Below are 21,659 nucleotides of genomic sequence, written 5' to 3' on the forward strand. Positions count from 1 at the left end.
GATTTGGCTAGGAGAGCATGCCCATAGCTGGTCAATCAAACGTAACAAAGACATTCTAGAAACGGTAGAGCCTGAGACGGTTTGTTTGCATTCGAACATTAAGCTTAACACGGTAGGAGGAAGATATTTTTTTTGGAAATGATGTAAGGCTATTGTTTTTGTTTTTGTTTTTCACTGGGCCATGCAGCATGCGGGATCTTAGTTCCCCCACCAGGGATACAACCCATGCCCCCTGCATTGGGAGCACGGAGTCCCAACCACTGGACCACCAGGGAATTCCTGTAAGGCTATTGTTATTGTTGCTGTTATTATTTTTAACGTTTATTCTGACCTGCAGTTCTTACTTTTTATTGCTCAAACTGATGACACCTGCGGAAATACAGGTTACACAAAACTGAAAATGTTTAGAGTAAGTTAGGCAAGACCGATCCCATGCATGTGGCTAACTGAAAGTCCCTTTCTTCTGTGCTAGGTGCGAGCAAAGATCTGGATGTGCATCCTGGGAACTCGTTGGCGGTCCAGTGGTTAGGACTCTGCGCTTCCAATGCAGGGGGCCTAGGTTTGATCCCTGGTCGGGGAACTACGATCCCCGCAAGCGGCATGATGGCCAAAAAAAAAAGGCTTATGCATGAGCGAATCCAAGATTAACAGGGAGAAAGAGCAAAACGAACCTAAGACACAAATACTGAAATGTGATTCCTGGACTAAATGTCTGAGCTATAAATGCAAGCAAGTACTTGGTAAAAGGTTGCTAAGAAGGATCTAGATGAGAAAAAAGAACCAGGAAGCCACTAAGTCAGGAAGTGCAACCAAGAGAGGCTGACAACCTGAACTGGAGCAGGTAATCTGGGCACCATCAACACAACATCGAGGAAACAACAGACTGAGGGGGAACTCACATGAATTTGCTGAGGGTTTAGTGAGCATCTATTAAGAGCCTATTTATAGAGTTATGTCACGTTAGGTTAAGTAAGGGGATTACATATACGTATATTTTGATGCACATATCTTAAATCATTCATGCCCCTGAGCTCTCATTAAAAGTTTAATATCGAGTTAGTTAACTGACCTTGAATTAGCCAAAAAGCCAGTGTTAGAAGAAACGTACTAGAGAGAAGCTAGTGTACAATGGCTATGGCCCCAAAGACAAAGCATTTGAGGTATTCTTCCAGTGCCAACCCACGCACCCATTCAGTCTCTGATAGCTGAACAACTTTGCTCTCTATAAGGACTATGTTGGGCCAGATTTAACCAAATTTTCAATGGATGGGCCGCAGAGTTCCAGGCTTCTTGGCTACAAGTAATTGTAAAACTCTATCAAGGTCAACAAAGAATTGTTTACAGTTTAAAAAAAAAAGTCCCAGGCTTCCCTCGTGGCGCAGTGGTTGAGAGTCCACCTGCTGATGCAGGGGACACGGGTTCGTGCCCCGGTTCGGGAAGATCCCACATGCCGCAGAGCGGCTGGGACCGTGAGCCATAGCCGCTGAGCCTGCGCGTCCGGAGCTGTGCTCTGCAACGGGAGAGGCCACAACAGTGAGAGGCCCGCGTACCGCAAAAAAAAAAAAAAAAAAAAGCCCTATCTATTCTTATTATTGGCTCATAGGGCGATTACATAACAGAGTCTGATAATTTTAATGTGTTTCTTAAACAATAGTAGTGTGAAAAGGTCTTTGTTTTTTAAAAAACAGCAAGTTTCACAAAAGTAAAGAACCAAAAAGAACCGAAAATATAAGCTCTTAAACAGGTTATTCATTGATCTGGATTGAAAAATATGAGATGGAAAATGTTTTAATTCAATAAACATTTAGTAAGTGCCAATTGTGTACCAGGTACAGTTGGGTTTCCACTAAGGTAGGAGTTCACACTTCAGTAAGTGTGATTTTATTTATCTAACATTGTTTATATACTAATAGAAACAAATTTGAGGTACTTTTTAGCTAAAATATTTATCACTTTGTCTACCAGGTCAAACACAGCTGGAACATAACAGGTATCCAGCAGTTATTCTATTTATAGAAGTTGGCTAAGCAACTGAGACCCTTTTAACATTTTATCATGTATGCATTCAGGTTTTAAAAATATATTATTATAAAGAGATTCCAAGTACAGTATTATTTACAAATCAGTATACTTCTATGAATCTGATATTTCAGACAGCTGATAGGTAATATTTTGAAAAAACTTTAATACAGAAAATATATAATTGTTTGGAAAGGAAATTAAGGAGACAGACATTTATTCAACACCTACTTTTTGACTAACATCATCCTTGGGTTATTTTTATAAAATTCAATTCCTATAAATCTAAAAGAAAAGTACTGACATTTCTGTTTACTATTGAAAGCACAGAAAATAGAGAAATGCAGATACTTGCCTACAGTTACAAGTGGCAAAAGCTAGATTAGAACCCAGGCCCAACAGATTATAAACACGTTATTTCGCATTACAAATCATATTTTAAAAATTAATTTGTTTCTCCATGGGACTAATCTAGGCGTAACTTTAAGAGTATGAATTAGAACTTGTGAGAATTATCAAACTCTTTACTTGGTCATAGTGTGCCCCAAATCCTCCACAGGGTATTCACTGCCTACACTTCTAGCATTTGGGGCTTTTAAGAATGTAATTTTAGCTTATATCACCATTTCTATCACCAAATTTAATCATACCCTCTAAATCCCATTTACATTGTAATTCTAAGACGGTTCTTCTAAATACAAAATGAGAAAAGAACTGAGGTAATTTTCTGGAAGATATATGCAAACCCATAATTCTTCCTTCACTTTTCCATATATTTCAACATAAGAAATACATATTCAGAATTACTAAAATGTTTGCTAAATGTTTAATACCATGTATTGGTTTTTCTTTTCAAAAGTAAACCATATTCCAGAGGAAAAAGTTCTGAACAAGATGTTAAAGGCCAAGAAGTTGTGCTATAAACAAGGCCTCCTGGCCCATTATTACCCAGACTTAATTGACCACTGCCCCCATTTTCAAGTAACACCACTCAGGATCTCTAAGCACTACTGAACTCCATAAAAGCTATGGAAATAAATGCTCCTTAATTGGTAGATGCTAAGTTTAATAAGTGAGTACCTGAACTTAATGATTTGGAAATGAACAAAATATACAGGTATACACTTAATCTTTAGAAACCTGGCAAAGAAATCCTTGTCATCAGTAATTTTTCTTTTCATAGTCCCGTCTTTTCATTTTCCCAGTATTCCTTAATATTTTTCTTTAATAAATCTTCTGCTTATTATCCATTTCTCTTCTACTGAAGATCTATGATTAAAGGTAAATGGGACTAAATACATAAGAGAAAGCAGTGTAAAGTATCATTTTGCCATGCAAATTTCATGATTATTTCGTGAGTAAATATGGGGGAAAAAGTTAAAATCTGTAATCTTCTACTTATATAATAGACATGGAATGTGTATTTCTGAAGACCACAGAGAACTTACACATTTGAAATATTTTTGATTAAAAAAGAAAACAGCTGATAGGACTCTGTAAAAGCAATACTTGCTTCTTTCCCCACAGTAGCTATCTGTGAATGACTTACAGCCCTCATGAATCTCTGCAACAGTCCAAGAAATCATCTTATTACTTTAGAAACCTTAAATGAACCTCCTATTACCATGGTAAAATATTATATTAAAAATAAGTGTAAATAAACAGGGTGTAGCTGCCACCCAAGGGCACACAAGTGAGTCAGTATTTAGAAGTGGGGATAGAGTTTTTGAGTATTGTCATGCAGTGCTCATCTCTAACTGCTAATCCTCCCTTTTCCATGAACATACAAGCTTAAGTATACACCCACCTCCTTCACATGTGCCAATCCTGGAAAATGGCATAGTGGGGGCAGCTCTCAAAATAAAGATATTTTAGGAAAGCATCACATAATTGCCTGGCGTTTGAAGGCACCGGGCTTTTAGTATTCTTTTCCTATTCCTCCCACCCCCTCATCGTTTTTCTAGAGCTATTTAATGCACCTTCTATACCTCAAATTCCCTACCTGACATTTCCGTTTACTCACAGACATGATTTTCCCCCAAGGAAATAAATATGGTAATTTTATGCTTTTTCTTCCAATCTTCAAAAAATACAACGATTTATCTCGAGCAGAGTATGCAATTTTAATTTCTAGGAGAATACCCTGAAGATTTGCTTGCCAAGTTTATCTATTATAAATATATAATAAAAATCATGTTCATTATGAAATAATAATTTACAGATTTTAAATGTTGCTTGATGTTATGAGAAGATAACATGACAAAAAATTGCAAAAAAAGATTTCCCCCCTTTAACTTCATGGTAAAACATGAACATGTTGGATAACAGAAAATAATCACAAAACATTTAAGTGAGATTATCTGCCTAGCAATCACCATATATGAGCTCAAGGGAAGTGAGAAGAGTCCCAAATGGCAAAACTATTATTGTACTTCCAACACTTCTGTAGCTAATTCAATAGCTAACAACAGAACAAATTCCAAATATGAATCCTGAATAACTGTAACATATTTCACAAAGTGTTGTCAATCTCATTTTATTTTAGAGTATTTTAAATGACCAATTATATTATAAAGCCAATTTATTTTTGAACCACCTATGTAACATACATGGACATATTATCAGAACGGAGCCTCTCATTCTCTTTGAAGAGTTCTTGCTCTTATGCTATTACTTTATTACATACGGTTTAAAAATTCTTGCTCTTAGGCTAAATTCTTGCTCTTAGGCCACTACTTTATTAGATACAGTTTAAAAGTGTGAAAGCACAAATTACAATTTAATTAAAATACAAGAGCAAAAATGTTAAACTGTTCACATAGACAAATCCTGAACTCCCTCAGCACACAATTCTGCCAGCGTTATTCAGCACCAGTGAGCAAATGAAACTTGTGGAGAATACGGAGGAATATCATCATAGCAATTTACAAACTTGTCACCTGAGAAATATACTGAAAGTGTTTCAAAAGATTGAGATTTGGACAGCGGAAACAATTTTCTCCCAGTCTCAGCTAAGTTACTTGCTACATAAAGCTTCAGCTTAGTACAAAACAAGCAGCAGATATAAGTAAAGACAGAGCCTTGCTAGGAATTACAGAATAGAATAAAACAGCTAATTAACTCACCAAATAGCCTTTGGCTAAAAGCTGCATTCTTCTCTTTGTCTCAGGCCTCTGGCTTCCAAAGACAAATTACATGCTCTCTGACAGAATGATGACAAAAGGGCGCACCGTGATCTCTTTTCTGCTATTTCCGCTAGAAGAAAACTGAACCACACTGCAGACTCCAAGAATAAGTACTTCATATGAGCATGCTCGGTATCTAATTTAAATGACTTGGTATTTCATGTCAGCATGTGATGGCCTACTTCCAAACTCCGAGAGCTGCAAATTCAGTCGAAGATCATTTACTGCAATAAACTAAACAGAACCACCCAATGATAACTGATTTGTTTTTAACTTCATGATTTTTGTGGTTCATTTAACGTGATGTGACTGGAAATGATTATTCCTATACCGTTATTCAAACAAGTCCTTAGGTTTCATTAACTATGTCCACATAAGCATCCAAAATGCTGGAATGGGGCTTCCCTGGTGGCGCAGTGGTTGAGAGTCCGCCTGCCGATGCAGGGGACACGGGTTCGTGCCCCAGTCCGGGAAGATCCCACATGCCGCGGAGCAGCTGGGCCCGTGAGCCATGGCCGCTGAGCCTGCGCGTCCGGAGCCTGTGCTCCGCAACGGGAGAGGCCACAACAGTGAGAGGCCGGCGTACGGCAAAAAAACAAAAACAAACAAAATGCTGGAATGAACTGGAAATTTCAAGATATCCAGGATGTGATCCTCAGAAATAAATTTGACCACTGATAAATTAAGCAAACTATAAGCCTTTCATATTTCACTTTTTAACCTCTTCTTCTGTCCTCCTGCCTATTCACTAAATAAAGCCATCTACAAACTATCTAGTAGTATTTTAATTTCTCCTTTGGAAATATTAGTAAATATCAGTAAACTAGAATGTTCAGTGTGTTTATTAAAAATGTCTGCTCTCTTCAAACTATAGCAAATAGGATCTTTCTCACCTACAGATTATACATTATATAACAGATTACATGCTTATATAAAACAGACCTCACCCAAATGTTGATAAAGCTTTAAATAGGACTTAATTTTTTTTGTTTGCATTTTCAAGAACAATTTTACCAAAATGCCACACACACACAAATCAACCAAATAGTTTGTGTATGCATGTTTCTGTCACCAAGTAACTAATTTGCCTGGTTTGTTGAGTAACTTGCTGCAAAGACCATACAGTTTTATATGATGGAAATACGGTCAAGAAGCTTATCCTCTGCTCACCATGACCAGTTCAGTCTTCCAGAAACAGAAACCTAGCACAGCAGATACAGCCAGCCCCACCAAACCAACCAGACAATTCTCAAATGTCCACTTCCCATTTTCACCTTGGGCAGACAAGCAAACTAGGAAGTGTCCATGCACTCAACACACACCCAGCCTGGGACAGCAAACCACTGACAGAGTGGGGCTGCCCTTTAAATGGGCCCATGTGCTAATTTACGATTTTCCTTTCTTCACAATCCTCCTTGGTTACTTCTACCACTTCCCTATTGTAAACTACGTATACCCCGCCCTGCTACAGATGTCTCATTTTGTGAACTCTCTCCCTCCTCCCCCAACCCCCAAATTAACACAGAAGGCCTGGGAAAGTAAGAAGGCATAGGAAATAGACAAACTCCATGGTAGCAGCCGGGATAAGGTCCCTCATAAATGGTGGGACAAGATCCTTAAAGGTTCAGAGAGGTTGTAAAAAATAAAATGTTAAAGTTTTAAAACAAACAAACACAGAGAACCATTTATGGAACCACATCTAATTCCAATACCCTTCTAGAAAACAAAAGTGTTACATTCAAAGAAACGTACCAACACACTAGTTTCTTCAGCATTCTACCAAAGCATGTACCAAAGAAATGTACCAAAGAAAAATTCATAAGTTCAACTACAAGGTCTGTGGGTGCTGTGTGCTACATAAACATTCTATCTTTAACGAAAAAGCACAGGAAGTGAAGGAACACAGAATAAAAGCAAATTATCAAAAACGGTCAATATGCATATGTCTCGTGTACTGTTAAGTCTAGTAAGTTTTGTGTACTGTACATGTCAGGGTGAGGATTCTGTAGAAAGAGTAAGTTACCTAAAGTACTCAAGGAAAGCTCTATGATTCCTGAATGAGAAAGGAAAAGTTCTTCACTGAAAACTAGCAAACAAACAAAAAAATCTATATATGACACATGGTACAAGGCAATGCGGGTGCAGTGGAAGTAAAAAACGAGAAAGACATCTGTCTCCAGCAGAGCTTACAGACGATGAGGCAAGAGGACAAATAACTAAGGTGAGATCACCACGGCAGAAGAGAGGTTCCTCTGTGTTCTGGAGTTTGGAGGGAAGACAGAAAGCATGCTATGAGGGGAATTCAGAAAAGGTTTTGCGAGGGGGTGAACTTTTTGAAATGCCTAGACAAATAGTGAGGATCTGGCCCAGAAAGGAGAGGGAAGGAAGAGGAAACAGCCAGGTCAGGGACTGGGAGGGAGGACAGCAGAGGACCTGGGAACTGGTATGGGGACCAGAAAGTGTCAACACTGGGACGAGGGAAAAGAGGACAAAGAAGCTCATTATTCTGGGATGGTACTTGGAAGCAGCTGGCCAGAAGCATTTTATACCCTGAATAATGGGAGAGTTAGGGTCATGTGTTAAAATGCAGAATGGAAGAGTCAACTTTGGAAAGACAGGCAGATACAAAAACAGGGGAAAGAGGCATTTATTCCAGCACATGGCATAGTAAAGCCCTTGTCCAAAGCACTTTTTTGAATTCTTCCGTATCACTTAACAGCTCTTCAAACTGAACTTCCTCTCTCCTAAAAATCTGACCTCAGCTGTCTGATTCAAATTTGAGGTCATCTTGTAATTACATGTATCCTTTGATTTTACCTAGAGGTCCTGTTTTTTTTCTCTTCTTTTAAATCTTTCTCTCTCATCACTCATTCTTTAATTTACTTGCTTACGCTTTCTCTACCCACAAAACCTGATAAAAAGTTTCCCAAATGCTACCCTGATAAGAATGGATGAATCTGTAAAAATTCAACAGAAGATATAACCTATGTCTATGAAGAGTGAGCAACCTCTGAAGACCGTACACAGTTCTAGTGCATTTCACTGCATGTACACATGCGAGGTTGGGTGGATCTCTCTGTGAATAAACATACCTGGCATTCATTCCTCACCACAGGAAGCGGAGGGGAGAAGGGAGAATGGAAATGAACATACGAGCCTTATATTGCAATTTGTTGCTTTGTTTTTTAACAGAGGGTCACAGCAGAATCATTTGGGTAGCAAAAACACACTCAAGCACATGCGTTCAGGGTCCAGAAATCTTTCAGTCTGCACACTCGTTGTGGGGGCCAGACATTAAGAAGAAGCTCCGTACATGATTTTGAGGTTCCTCTGATTAAGAGCCGCTGTTTGAGGTACCCATCAGTTTACAGAGCGAGATGGACACATAAATAATTGAAAGACAATGATAGAGACAGGGAAGGGAGGATGTTAAAGATACAATAATTTTGCATGATTTACAGATCAGTTAAATTTGAGCAGGACTGGCAGGAAGAATGAAGATGTTCTGGTACAAAAAGGCAGCTGGATACCTCAGAGGACCTTTCAGAGCAAACAAAGGAACAACACGGGCAAGGCAGAAAGCCAGGGCAGATGCGTACGGGTGGGGAAAGGCGGGAAGCGTGTGCATGGTATGGGGGCAGCAAAGCAGAAAGAGGCCAGCAAGGCACATGGACAGTTTATGAAAGACTTTATAAGTAATTCCAGAACGCACTAAACACGTGAATGAACACATGTATCACTGCCAGCTCTTCAGAGACACAATTTTTTTTTTAGGCTGCGCCATGCGGCCTCCAGGACCTTACTTCCCCAACCAGGGATTGAACCTGGGCCCTCGGCACTGAAAGTGCAGAGTCCTAACCACTGGATTGCCAGGGAATTCCCACGAAATAATTTTAAATAGTGCACTGACATGGTCCTATTTATGTTTTTAAATATATTGTTGATGGCAACTCGTCCGCAGAAAATGGATGAGGGAAGGGAGATTAATGGCTGGGGACTGATCGTTGATATGAGAATTAGAGGGAGAGTCAAAAGTAGTACAGTAAGAGGAAGACTGGAGAGGAAATAATAAATTTGACAGACTTTAAGGACAGAATCAATAGGATATGGTGCTGGACTGGATGGAGGGGTCAAACAGATGGAAAACTAGAGTACAACTATAAGGATTCTGGTTGGGGCAAGTGGGTGCAGTGAGGCGACTAATTAAGCCAGAGAAGACAGATGCAAAAGACCGGTGTAAGGGTTGCATCTCAGGGAGAGTGATTCAGCAAAAGGAGAGCGGACAGGAAGGAGAGTTAGCTCAGTTTGAAACAGGTGGAGTTTAGCATCCTGAAAGCTCCCTGGTGATATCTACTATTGGCTGAAGGAAATATACATCTGGGGCTCACCAATACAGACCCCGGAAACACTTTTTTAATAGCCTTGTGGGGTCGAAAATCAGCTTAGGAAAGGCTCAGGTGGGACTGAGTCCTCAAGAGACTTAATAACAAGTATATTTACTGAGGGCTTACTTTTTGTCAGACACTGTGCTACAAACTTTACAAGGGTTGCATCATTTGCCCCTGCAACAACGTTACGTGATAACTTTATTTAAAATCTCAAATAGAGGTGAAAAGATGAAGGCAAAGAGCTTTTTAACTGTCTTTCCCAAGTTCACGCAGCTGGCAAGTGGTACAGCTATGCTATGATTCCCTAGTTGGTGTGTTCACCAGGAACTTGCTACACTAACTCAACTGTTAGGATGCTTAAAAAAAAAAAAAAAAAAAAGTAATAAATAACACTTACAGAATGTTAAAAACATATGGGTTCATTTAATATTAGCAACAGATCTGATTATTATTCTACCTATTTTACAGATCTGGAGACTGAGGCTCAAGAGGCTTACCCAGTGTCACTGATAATCAGTACAGGAATGTGGATCCAAAATTTTGGACCCCAAAACCCATGGTCTGAATGAGATCTAAAGGGCAGTAAGCTTACGAAGGAGGCAGAATTATCAAAAAAAAAAAAAAAAAAAAAAAAAAGGATTTTCAATAGCTGAGACAATGTGGAAAAGAGGCGGGGTAAGAGACGAGAGTAACTGTGAAGAGAAGAACTGATAGTTAAGGGAGAAGTAATGAACATGAGGCAAGGAGGACTAAACCGGTTTCTATTTAGTTTTATTGAAGTTAAATTTACATTCATGAAACTCATACCTGGTAAGTGCACGATTCAGTGACTTTTAGTAAATGTATAGGTCGTGCAACCATTACCGCATCCGCTTCAAGAACATTTCCATCACCTCTAGAAGTTCCCTTATGCCCCGTTTGCAGTCAATCTCCACTTCCACTCCCAGCCCCAAGCAACAGGCTCTTGAAGAGGAGAAATAAGCCACAAGTTAGAAGCAGCCACAGCCACCACTGTCACCACTTCCTTCTTTGGGACAAACGGATGACATTCCTCAGCACAACACAGTAACAATCAGTCATTAGTACTCACGCTATACATCTTGTTGGTAAAAGAGTCCTATTCAGATTTTACTGCTTTCCAATTCAAAGATCTTCAGAGCGTATCAACGAGAAAAAAAAGTAGAAGCCCTGTGACTTTTTAAAATATGCAATCTTAATAACTAATACAACTGGAATTTTTTTCCAAATATATAGCAATAAAGTGAGCCCAGGCAATGTACAATTAAAAATATATATAAATAAATAACAGGAAGAGTCTCTGCAAAATCCAGGGCATATATTTGCAAAAGTCTTTGGTAAAGGAATACCTTCTGCACAATAATTTGTTACTGTCTGACAAAAGGAGAATTGTAAATTTTAAAACATATTTTCATAAAGTAAACCTAAATATCCCAATGACTTTTATTGCAGTGACAAACCCTTAGCATCTACTTAGCGTGTGGCAAGATAATGAATAGATGTAATTATACATTATTTTGGAATTCAAGCTGTCTCTTGCTATAGACAATGCTTAAGGCTATAAGAAAATCTCTCGCGCTTTATGAGAAAAACAAAAGCAAATGCAAAATTTTGCTTCCAAATAAAGACATAAGAGAAAAATATTGTATTGTGTAAGTGAAAAGAAAAAATGAGGGTGGGGCGGAACTATTTTCTGCTTTCTACTGAGAGACAGAACGTATTTCTTAGTGTCTCTTCCCCAAAACCAGAATAGTCTATTTCTTTCCATTCTAAGGATTCTTAGTCAATTGGTTAAAATATTATAAGTATCACAGAAATTTATAACCTAAAAAAAGCAATTTGTTCCCTTTGTTCATTCATTCATTCTACAAATATTTATTTATTTACTTATTGGCCGTGCTGCATATGGGATTTTAGTTCCCCAGCCAGGGATCGAGCCCGCACCCCCTACAGTGGAAACACAGAGTCTTACCCTCTGGACTGCCAGGGAAGTCCCCACAAATATTTATTTTTACTTAAATTTTTTATTTGATAAATGTGACATGTAACATTTTGTAAATTTAAGGTGTACATGTTACTTGATACATTTATATATTGTACTATGATTGCCACTGAAGCAACATTTATCACATTACATCATTATAGTGCAATATTATTGTCTATATTCATTACACTCACCAATAGTGACTGAGCATCAACTCTGTGCCAGACACGGTTCTACATACTAGGGAGAGAGCAGCAAACAGGTCTGTGCTCTCACGGAGCTTACTTTCCCTTGGGGAAGAAACTCGATAAACAAAGAATGTACCATATTCCCTCAGGATCCACGGGGGACTGGTTCCAGGATCCCCCCAAGGACACTAAAATCTGCAGAGGCTCAAGCGCCTTATATAAAATGGTGCAGTATGTGCATATAACCTAGCCCGTATACTTTAAATCATCTCTAGATTAGTTATAATACTTAATAGAATGTAAATGCTACATAAATAGTTGCTGGTGCGAGACAAATCCCAGTGTTGTGTTTTGGAACTTTCCGGAATTTTTTTTCTAAGTATCTTCGATACGTGGTTGGTTGAATCTGAGGATGCAGAACCGTGGATATGGAGGGCCGACTACAAGTCAGCGGGAGAGGGTTATGCTAAGATAAATGACTGAATGAAGGCTGGATGGCCAAGAAAAGTCCTGAGGAGGTAACATTTACGCACTGGCTTGAACAACGGCAGAGAAGGTGGAAAAGAAACCCAGACAGAGTGGACAGTGTAAAGGCTCCAAGGCCACCATATATAAAGAGAAGAAAGAAGGCCCAGGGACTACAGTGTGGTGGGCGAGAGAAGGAACTGAGAGATGAGGTGTGAGAGGTCACAGGTCCACTGGTGTTGGATTTATGAGACAGAGAAGGAGCTCTGGATTTTATTCTAAGTGCTATGGAAAGCCGCTCAAAGGCTGTAATGTGATGTGATTTGTACATCTGTACCTTTTAAAAAGACACCTTTGGCTACAGCATGGAGAATGGGTTGTAAAGGGTCAAGAAGAGAAGCGAAAACAGTTGAGAGGCCACTGGAATTGTCTGGGTGAGAAGCGATGGTGGCACAGCTGTGAGGTACGGCAGAGAGAGAGAGAAGCGGGCAGATCTAGGATGCTTTTGGGGCAGAGGAAGGGTCAACAGAGCCTGCTGATTGGAGGTTGCGAGTAGGTGGGTAAGTGAAGGAAAGAGAGAAATTAAGGAAGGTGCAAAGATTTTATTGTTCTTCTGATTAGGTCCATGAGACACTATGTGGTGAGGTCAGTAGGTGGAGAAGGGGGACAAGGTCTGGCTGGAGATGTGGGTTTATGGGTGACTGGCAAATGGTGTGCAAAGCGCCTTGGAAGTGAATGAGGTGACGGAAAAGGGAACACAGGACAGATGCTGTGCCTTCATCAATCCACAACGCCTATTACAGGTGCTTGGAATATGGGTGAAAAACTCAGACCCTTGCCCTCATGGAGTTTACACTCTCTCAGAGAAGACAAATACAACATAACAAATAAGTAAACTGTGTTGTATGACAGAGTGGGTAAGTGCTGTGAAAAAAAGAAAAAATAGAGGAATCAAGGGTGTGGCTAGGGTGGTGGAGCTAAATGGGGGTCTGGGTGAGCTCATTCAAAAGATGAGATGTGGGGCTTCCCTGGTGGCGCAGTGGTTGAGAGTCCGCCTACCGATGCAGGGGACACGGGTTCGTTCCCCGGTCCGGGAAGATCCCACATGCCGCGGAGCGGCTGGGCCCGTGAGCCATGGCCGCTGAGCCTGCGCTTCCGGAGCCTGTGCTCCGCAACGGGAGAGGCCACAGCGGTGAGAGGCCAGCGTACCGCAAAAACAAACAAACAAACAAAAAAAAGATGAGATGTGCACGAAGGGCCAGGCTGAGGGAAAGGGCAGTGCTAAGTCCCTGAGGTAGGAATAAGTAAGATCACTGGCATATCTGAAGAATGGCAGGGAAACCAATGTGGCTGGAGCAGAAGAAGAGCCAGCAAGGAGTGCCCAGAAAAGCAGCATGAAACCCAAAAGTACATGATGTCACGCAAGCCAAGGGGGAAAGGGTGTCAAGGACCAACTATGCTGAACGCTGCCAAGAGTATGAGTAAGGCCAGAACAAAGAGGTTCTTAAAGCTGGAAGTGCAGTGTGGAGCCAGTAGAGAAGAAAGCCATCTCTATGGAAGGGCAGGGAAGGAGGTCCAGCTGGCAGGCGGTATATTCACTTCTAAATGTAATAAGAAGACAGGTTCTCAGGACTCAACGATCTGCCACAGCCATCATATAAGGATTTAAAACTTTTAATAATGTCAACATCATCAATCAATTCTGGAATCCAAAAAGCCCATTTTGCTTATTTTCTCATTCTATTAATTACAAACCACTCAAAAATCACTACTCTGTTTCTCAAAAAACAAAAAAAAGAAAACAGTACAAGTGAACCAGTTTGCAGGGCAGAAACTGAGACACAGATGTAGAGAACAAACGTACGGACACTAAGGGGGAAAGCAGCCGGGGGTAGGGGGTGGTGGTGGGATGAATTGGGAGATTGGGATTGACATGTATACACTGATGTGTATAAAATGGATGACTAATAAGAACCTGCTGTATATAGATATATATATATATATATAAAAAAGCATGCCACAACAAAATCCATGGAACCAAATTTCTAATCCAGCAGTTAGTGTGAATAATTTATCTATGTGTTCTTTCCATAGCCCATCTAACTCCCTATCAAATAACTACAGTTGACCCTTGACCACAGAAGGTGGTAGAGGCACCCACCCTCTACACAGTCAAAAATCTGCATATAACTTTACAGTCAGCCCTCCATATCTGCAGTTCTGCATCTATGGATTCAACCAACTGCTGATCGTGTAGTACTATAGTAGTATATATTTACTGAAAAAAAAAATCCATGTATAATTGGACCCATGCAGTTTAAACCTGTGTTGTTCAAGGATCAACTGTACATCATGAACCTTATTATTCCTTTAAGTTTGAAGTAAATGTGGTAAATCCTTTAAAATGCATTTACATATCTTTGTTCACTATATCATTCACAATTAGTCTTAAAAATTGAACATAATAAAGGTCACTTTATTCTGTGCTATAAAAAAAAAAAGAAAGAAAGAAAATAGAGAAAAAGAGCTAAAAACTCATAAGCCAGAGAAGCAGCTTCAACAGCAATATGGTACCAACCTGTTGAGAATCATTGCAGGTATTGATGATATACGACTGATCTTTCATTTGCACAAGAATACTGTCAGATAACTACCATATGACCCAGCAATCCCACTACTGGGCATATACCCTGAGAAAACCATAATTCAAAAAGATACACGCACCACAATGTTCACTGTAGCACTATTTACAATAGCCAGGACATGGAAGCAACCTAAGTGTCCATCATCGGATGAATGGATAAAGAAGATGTGGCACATATATACAATGGAGTATTACTCAGCCATAAAAAGAAATGAAATTGAGTTATCTGTAATGAGGTGGATGGACCTAGAGTCTGTCATACAGAGTGAAGTAAGTCAGAAAGAGAAAAACAAATACTGTATGCTAACACATATATATGGAATCCAAAAAAAAAGGTTCTGAAGAACCTAGGGGCAGGACAGGAATAAAGACACAGACGTGGAGAATGGACTTGAGGACACGGGGAGGGGAAAGGAGAAGCTGGGACGAAGTGAGAGGGTGGCATGGACATATACACTACCAAATGTAAAATAGATAGCTAGTGGGAAGCAGCCGCATAGCACAGGAAGATCAGCTTGGTGCTTTGTGACCACCTAGAGTGGTGGGATAGGGAGGGTGGCAGGGAGACGGTAGAGGGAGGAGATATGGGGATATATGTATATGTATAGCTGATTCACTTTGTTATAAAGCAGAAACAAACATACCATTGTAAAGCAATTATACTCCAGTAAAGATGTTAAAAAAAAAAAGAATACTGTCAGATAGATTTACTACACATCCTATATGAGGAAAAAGGTGAAACAGACAGAGGTTGCCCACAGTCTCACTGCTAGGAAATTGAGGGAAGGGGTTAGAAGGAGTTCATGTTTTCTCTTCTCTGCCACCTCATGTCTCTCTTCTATTTATATGTACCTAAAACAAGAGGCAGACAGGGTAGGTTTTCTTCTTGCTTTGTAAGACATTCTTGCTATATACACATGATAAGTTTTTAATTTTCGTTTTATTTTTTCCCCTTCCTCCCTCCTACCCATCTATCCATCCACCCCCTCTTCTATCATTTATAAATATGTACCAGTGTCTGCTATATACAAATAGCGACTCTGCACACGAAGTCCTACTGCATTTTAGAAAAGTTGATTTTCTAAAAAAAAATAAAAAAGATCTTCCAAAATAAGAAAAACTGCTGTATAAAAAGTATAATTAACCAATATATCAACAATGATGGTAAATTGTGATCTTCATTTAAATAAATTACTAAAATGACACCAGAAATTAGGTTATCTTAATGTTCTTTTGGAAAAATTACTTCCTGACAGTTTGTGGCTCAAATTTTTTCACTACATAGATTTAACAATATATATGATTTTACAGCTTAATGACCTATGACAAATCAACTCTAAAAATTACTTTTCTGTGGTAATTTAAAACATCTGCTTGAAATAGCAGATCCCTAAAAAACTTTAAATCAGAATTGACATACAAAACGTAATCTGTTGACAAATGAGCAAAGAAGGACACTTCTCAAGGAGTTTAAGAAAGGGTTACAAGACTTCATGACACAGAAACAAAATCCTATTCAAGAAATTAGACTCAATAAAATACCATTTAAGGTCGTAGAAGAACGTGACTATGGCTTTTCAAAGATCATCTAGACTCACAGATACACTTCAGTCGTCTCAATTAGTGTAGGTAAGGCAAACACCAGAAGCTCATTAGGCAAAGTTACATAAACAGCAACAAAGAGGGAAAACAAGAAGCCAAGATTCGAAAGGATACTCAACAGGAATGGCTGCATAAATTAAAGTATCTATACTATGGAACAGGTCGTGCACCTGTCAAAAAGAACAGGGCAGAACTGTGTGTCCCATCAGGGCAGAACTGTGTGTCCCATCCTGGTAGGTGTCTCTGGTGCATGTACATCATCCCAGAAGCAGGTGAGAGAACAGTGACTGTTGGCAGCCTGGGTGAAGTGACTTTCATGTTTTATTGACAGTTTGTACCCTTTTGGGCTTTATAAATTGTTTTCCACAGCATTTATCAGTTATGCAATTAACTGATAAAAAGGGAAAAAAGGAAATGAGAAAGGGAAAAAGAGATGGGAAGAAGGGAAAACAGAAAGGAAACCAACAGGAGCCAGAAGCAAGGTGACAGGTGCCCAGGTGAGCAGCGTGGTGTGGAGAGACCTGAGCGAGATGCCCCCACATTCAAGCCCTAGTCCTGCTACTAAATGTGGGCAACTTAAACTCTCTGAGCTTCAGTTCACTCATGTGCTGAGTGAAGATAACGTCATTTCTTACCCTATGGAGTTACTGTGAGCGTTAAAGGAGCTAATTTTTGAAATGTACCTGACACAATGCCTGGCCCAGTGTAAGTACCCAATAAATGGTAGCTGTTAACTTCAGGGAATACTAATAACTTCATCTCTAAATCTTTTCTTCTTTATACCATAATCTTAAAGTATATTATATCTGGTATAAATTCTTTTCACTAGTTTAGAAAAGTAGTTTTTAATAATGACCATAAAACCAATCCAGTTGGAGAATATAGGCTGCTGGTACTATCAGAAATATACTGCAACCCTTGCACATAAGTACCTAGCATCTTGTCCTCACTTGTCTGACCCTGAGCCCTAAACTTTATGCTTCTTACCCAGAAATTTCATTCTTGTTTGTCTGCAGCATATTATAAGACTGATAAGTACCTGTATCTCTTCAAGTCATCCCACTGTACATGGGTAGAAAATGGGTATTACTCAGGGGCATGTTCTTAAGACTATATTTTCATGTTAAAAAGAAAAAAAAGGAAATCAAAACTCTAATCATAAACCAGAATAGAATTCCAAGTAAATAATAACACTCCTCACTTCCAATTCAGAGTAAGAAACTGATTAAAAATTTTAAATCGCTTTTTCACAATAACCTAATTCAGTCAACATAATGTTCACATTTGTCTTTCAAATGTTGGCCTCATGTGTTCCCCCACGAGCCCCATGTGAAGCTCATGAATTATCCTAATTAAAGTCTTCCCTAAGGAAGCATTATCCTTGTGAATCTCACTATATTCTACCCCTCTTCTAATTATTAAGAGTTTTCTTCTAAAAAAAGTTAAAAACACTTAACACTGCACCTTCCTTTGTGTTTATAAGTCCACTCACATGCTACAGTCCTTGGATTTATGCATCTCATCAACACTACAAAACCTAACCTTGTATTTAAAAGTCTAAAATCTAAATCTAGAGCAGGGGTCGACAAACTTATTCTGCAAAGGACAGCAAATATTTTAGGCTTTGTGGACCAAACAGTCTTGGTCACAGTGATCACCTCTGCTCTTGTAGTGAGAAAGCCGTCATAGGCAACATGTAAACAAATGGATGTGGCTGCATTCCAATAAAACTTTATTTACAAAAAAAGGCAGCAGGCTGGCTTTGGTCCACAGGCCACTGTTTCCAACGCCTCATCTAGAGCAGCAATTAAGTGAAATGTGTATGACAGTCTTCTGTCTACTCTGTAAAAATTTAGTGACACATGTCTCTGACCAATCAGTTGATGGGTCATTTTACTTATTTAATGATTAGCATTACTAATTTTACTAAATTATTTTCTATCCTTATTAATTCCATTTAGATTCTTCCCAATATTTAACTAATTTTTCATAATTCTGCACTTTAAATATTACTTAATGATTCAGTATTTCCTCATGAACCCCATTTTCTAAATTTTATCATTGCGGTACGCGGGCCTCTCACTGTTGTGGCCTCTCCCGCTGCGGAGCACAGGCTCCGGACGCGCAGGCTCAGCGGCCATGGCTCACGGGCCCAGCCGCTCCGCAGCATGTGGGATCTTCCCGGACCGGGGCACGAACCCGTGTCCCCTGCATCAGCAGGCGGACTCTCAACCACTGCGCCACCAGGGAAGCCCAATAAAGATATTCTTTTAAGGAATGGTAGCCAGCCTCTAAGATAGCCAAGGATCCTCACCTCCTGGTACGCACACCTATGTATCGCACCTCCTTGGGTTTCCGTCTTGGTCTTTAGGATGGCTCGCTCTGGACAAAGCCAGCTGCCATGTCGAGAGGCACATAACCCGGTGGAGGGGTCCATGTGGAGAGAAACCAACTGGCCAGTCCCAACTTGCTAGCCATGTGATCCTCCATCCCCAGCTCCCAAGCCCCAGTCAACATCAAACTAAAAGCTCATAAGACACCCTGAGCCAGAACTGCCCTACTGAGCAGCTCAATTCCTGCCCTGCAGGAACTGTGGATGACAAGAAATGGTTATTGTACAAAGTTCTGGAGTGATCTGAAGTCACAGAGGATCCTCCTCGTCTGATTAAGTTACAGTTTACCCTATTTTGTATCGCTGTTTTGGTCAGTGGCAGCTGCAGTTGATCAACAAGCATCTCCTGTCTTGCAACAGGATGAGTTTAGGGGACGAGACTGATATAAGCAACAACTGATTTGGCTGTACGGTAGTAATGACTGCTGTGCTGTGTTTCTTCAATAGTAACTTGACACTTGCTGGGTGGAAAGCTGTGTGTCAGACGATCAAAGTAGTTGGATTTCTACAAACTGGCAGATAACCCACAATCACAGTTACATCCAAAAAACAATCCTTACTTCACTTCTATTCTTGCCCATGTGAATCTCACTGTTTCCCAAGCCAGTATTTTTAACCCCTGGTCTGGCCCATTAGAGGATAATGAAATGCAATTAATGGGATGCTTTCTGCCAGCACTTTAAAATAATGACACAGAAGGTACAGGTAGTAAGGGGAAAATAATTTTTCATTTCAGTTTTATATAAAGAAATGTATTTGTATGTGAACACTAGGTCATGTAATAATATGTATTTCTTTTCTTTTTTTTTTAAATGAGTTGATTAAATGATCTTTAAGGTCCTATTCAGCTTTTTTTCTTTTTTTTTTAAATTTTATTTATTTACTTATTTATTTAGTTATTTTTGGCTGTGCTGGGTCTTCGTTTCTGTGCGAGGGCTTTCTCCAGTTGCAGCGAGCGGAGGCCACTCCTCATCGCAGTGCGCAGGCCTCTCACTGTCACGGCCTCTCTTGTCCTGGAGCACCAGCTCCAGATGGGCAGGCTCAGTAGTTGTGGCTCACGGGCCTAGTTGCTCCGTGGCATGTGGGATCTTTCCAGACCAGGGATCGAACCCGTGTCCCCTGCATTGGCAGGCAGATTCTCAACCACTGCGTCACCAGGGAAGCCCAATAATATGTATCTCTTGTTGCAGATAGTGGTCAAAAAAGTTTAACACCAGTGACATAAAATGCCAAATACATTAACATCCTAGAAAACTAATGAGTCACCAGACTCTCCCAATTCTCACCATCTTGCTCTCCTTTTCCGACTTCTCTTCTGACTGTCTGTTGAAAACCTGGGCTTCACTGCTCATTTTGTTTTCACATTGATATTTTAAAATCCACGTGGAAATCGGCTTTTTCCTAACTTCAGTTCTGTCCATCTTGAGGGTTGGGAATAGGGGAGTCCCTTTTCCTTGGGGACATCCCTTTTGAAACACACTCAGTGGCTGTCTCGAAAGAGTAAGGCAAGCAAGAAGAGGAAGATCACATAGGGAATCTGAAATGACCCTGAGATCACTGGGACTTCTGACCAAATGAATCACCTTCACTTTCCCAACATGCTAGAAATAATCAGATACACTGGGCTTATAAGTTGATTTTTAACTCTGTAATGTGAACGTTCTCGTTATTATTACTAATATGCAGTAGGTAAAAGCTCTCTGCTTTTATGACAAGCGCTGCAGACAGAGGACGTATCTTCCGTGCAGAACTATCTTCCAGTTCTCTCTTCTGTAGTGCCTGGTACAGGCTTTGCATTAAGCTGATCAAAGAATGAATGTTTTTTTAAAAGGCATTTATTTTGGTAAATAAAAAATAAATTTATCGAATCAACGGATAATTCACTTACTAATTTGTAATGCTTCAAGAGGAAGGCATTATTATCCATGAGGAAGTTTTCCTAGCATTAAGGCAGTATTTCTACCACTGAAAATATAAATAACTAGAGCCAAACATTTCCTAAAACTGTCTAATAGGAGGGAAGATTTCAAGATTACTCCAAAATGAGAAAGGATGAACAAAAACAGCTCAAGGTGACGATGGCTGTATTGTGAACTGATGATTTTCTTTCTATGAAAAAGGCACAATGAAGCTTCAGAAAAGCTCTGGAAAAAATGATACTAAGAGTAAGACTGAGGAGACCTTCAAGATGGCGGAAGAGTAAGACGCGGAGATCTACATGTGGAACAACTCTTACAGAACATCTACTGAATGCTGGCAGAAGACCTCAGACTCCCAAAAGGCAAGAAACTCCCCATGTACCTGGGTAGGGCAAAAGAAAAAAGAAAAAACAGAGACAAAAGAATAGGGACGGAACCTGCACCAGTGGGAGGGAGCCGTGAAGGAGGAAAGGTTTCCACACACTAGAAGCCCCTTCGTGGGCGGAAACTGCGGGTGGCGGAGGGGGGGAAGCTTCGGAGCCACGGAGGAGAGCGCAGCAACAGGGGTGCGGAGGGCAAAGCGGAGAGATTCCCACACAGAGGATCGGTGCCGACCGGCACTCACCAGCCCGAGAGGCTTGTCTGCTCACCCGCCGGGGCCGGCAGGGGCTGGGAGCTGAGGCTCGGGCTTCGGAGGTCGTATCCCAGGGAGAGGACTGGGGTTGGCTGCGTGAACACAGCCTGAAGGGGGCTAGCGTGCCACAGCTAGCCGGGATGGAGTCCGGGGTTAAAGTCTGGAGCTGCTGAAGAGGCAAGAGACCATTGTTTCGGGGTGCGTGAGAAGAGGGGATTCAG

The 21,659-nt window shown here is 40.3% G+C and overlaps 1 protein-coding gene across 17 annotated transcripts in view; it reads right to left on the reverse strand.

Moving 5' to 3' along the window:
- Positions 1 to 21,659, reverse strand: part of PLEKHA5 (pleckstrin homology domain containing A5) — a 237,136-nt gene that overhangs the window by 133,720 nt on the left and 81,757 nt on the right. The window contains exons 4-5 of one of the 17 annotated variants that reach the window (XM_019936793.3): positions 10,683 to 10,743; positions 10,419 to 10,555 (exon numbers count right to left, since the gene is read on the reverse strand). The exons of 13 other annotated variants lie outside the window; for them this stretch is intronic. In XM_019936793.3, coding sequence (XP_019792352.1) covers positions 10,710 to 10,743 — 34 coding nt within the window. In that variant the 3' untranslated portion in view covers positions 10,419 to 10,555; positions 10,683 to 10,709. Of the gene's footprint in view, positions 1 to 2,161; positions 3,311 to 10,399; positions 10,556 to 10,682; positions 10,744 to 21,659 lie in introns of those variants that run through there. 3 more of the 17 variants (XR_002176677.3, XM_019936788.3, XM_019936810.3) reach the window with 3 other exon arrangements.

The sequence above is a fragment of the Tursiops truncatus genome, chromosome 11 (assembly GCF_011762595.2).
Source record: "Tursiops truncatus isolate mTurTru1 chromosome 11, mTurTru1.mat.Y, whole genome shotgun sequence".
NCBI lineage: Eukaryota > Metazoa > Chordata > Mammalia > Artiodactyla > Delphinidae > Tursiops > Tursiops truncatus.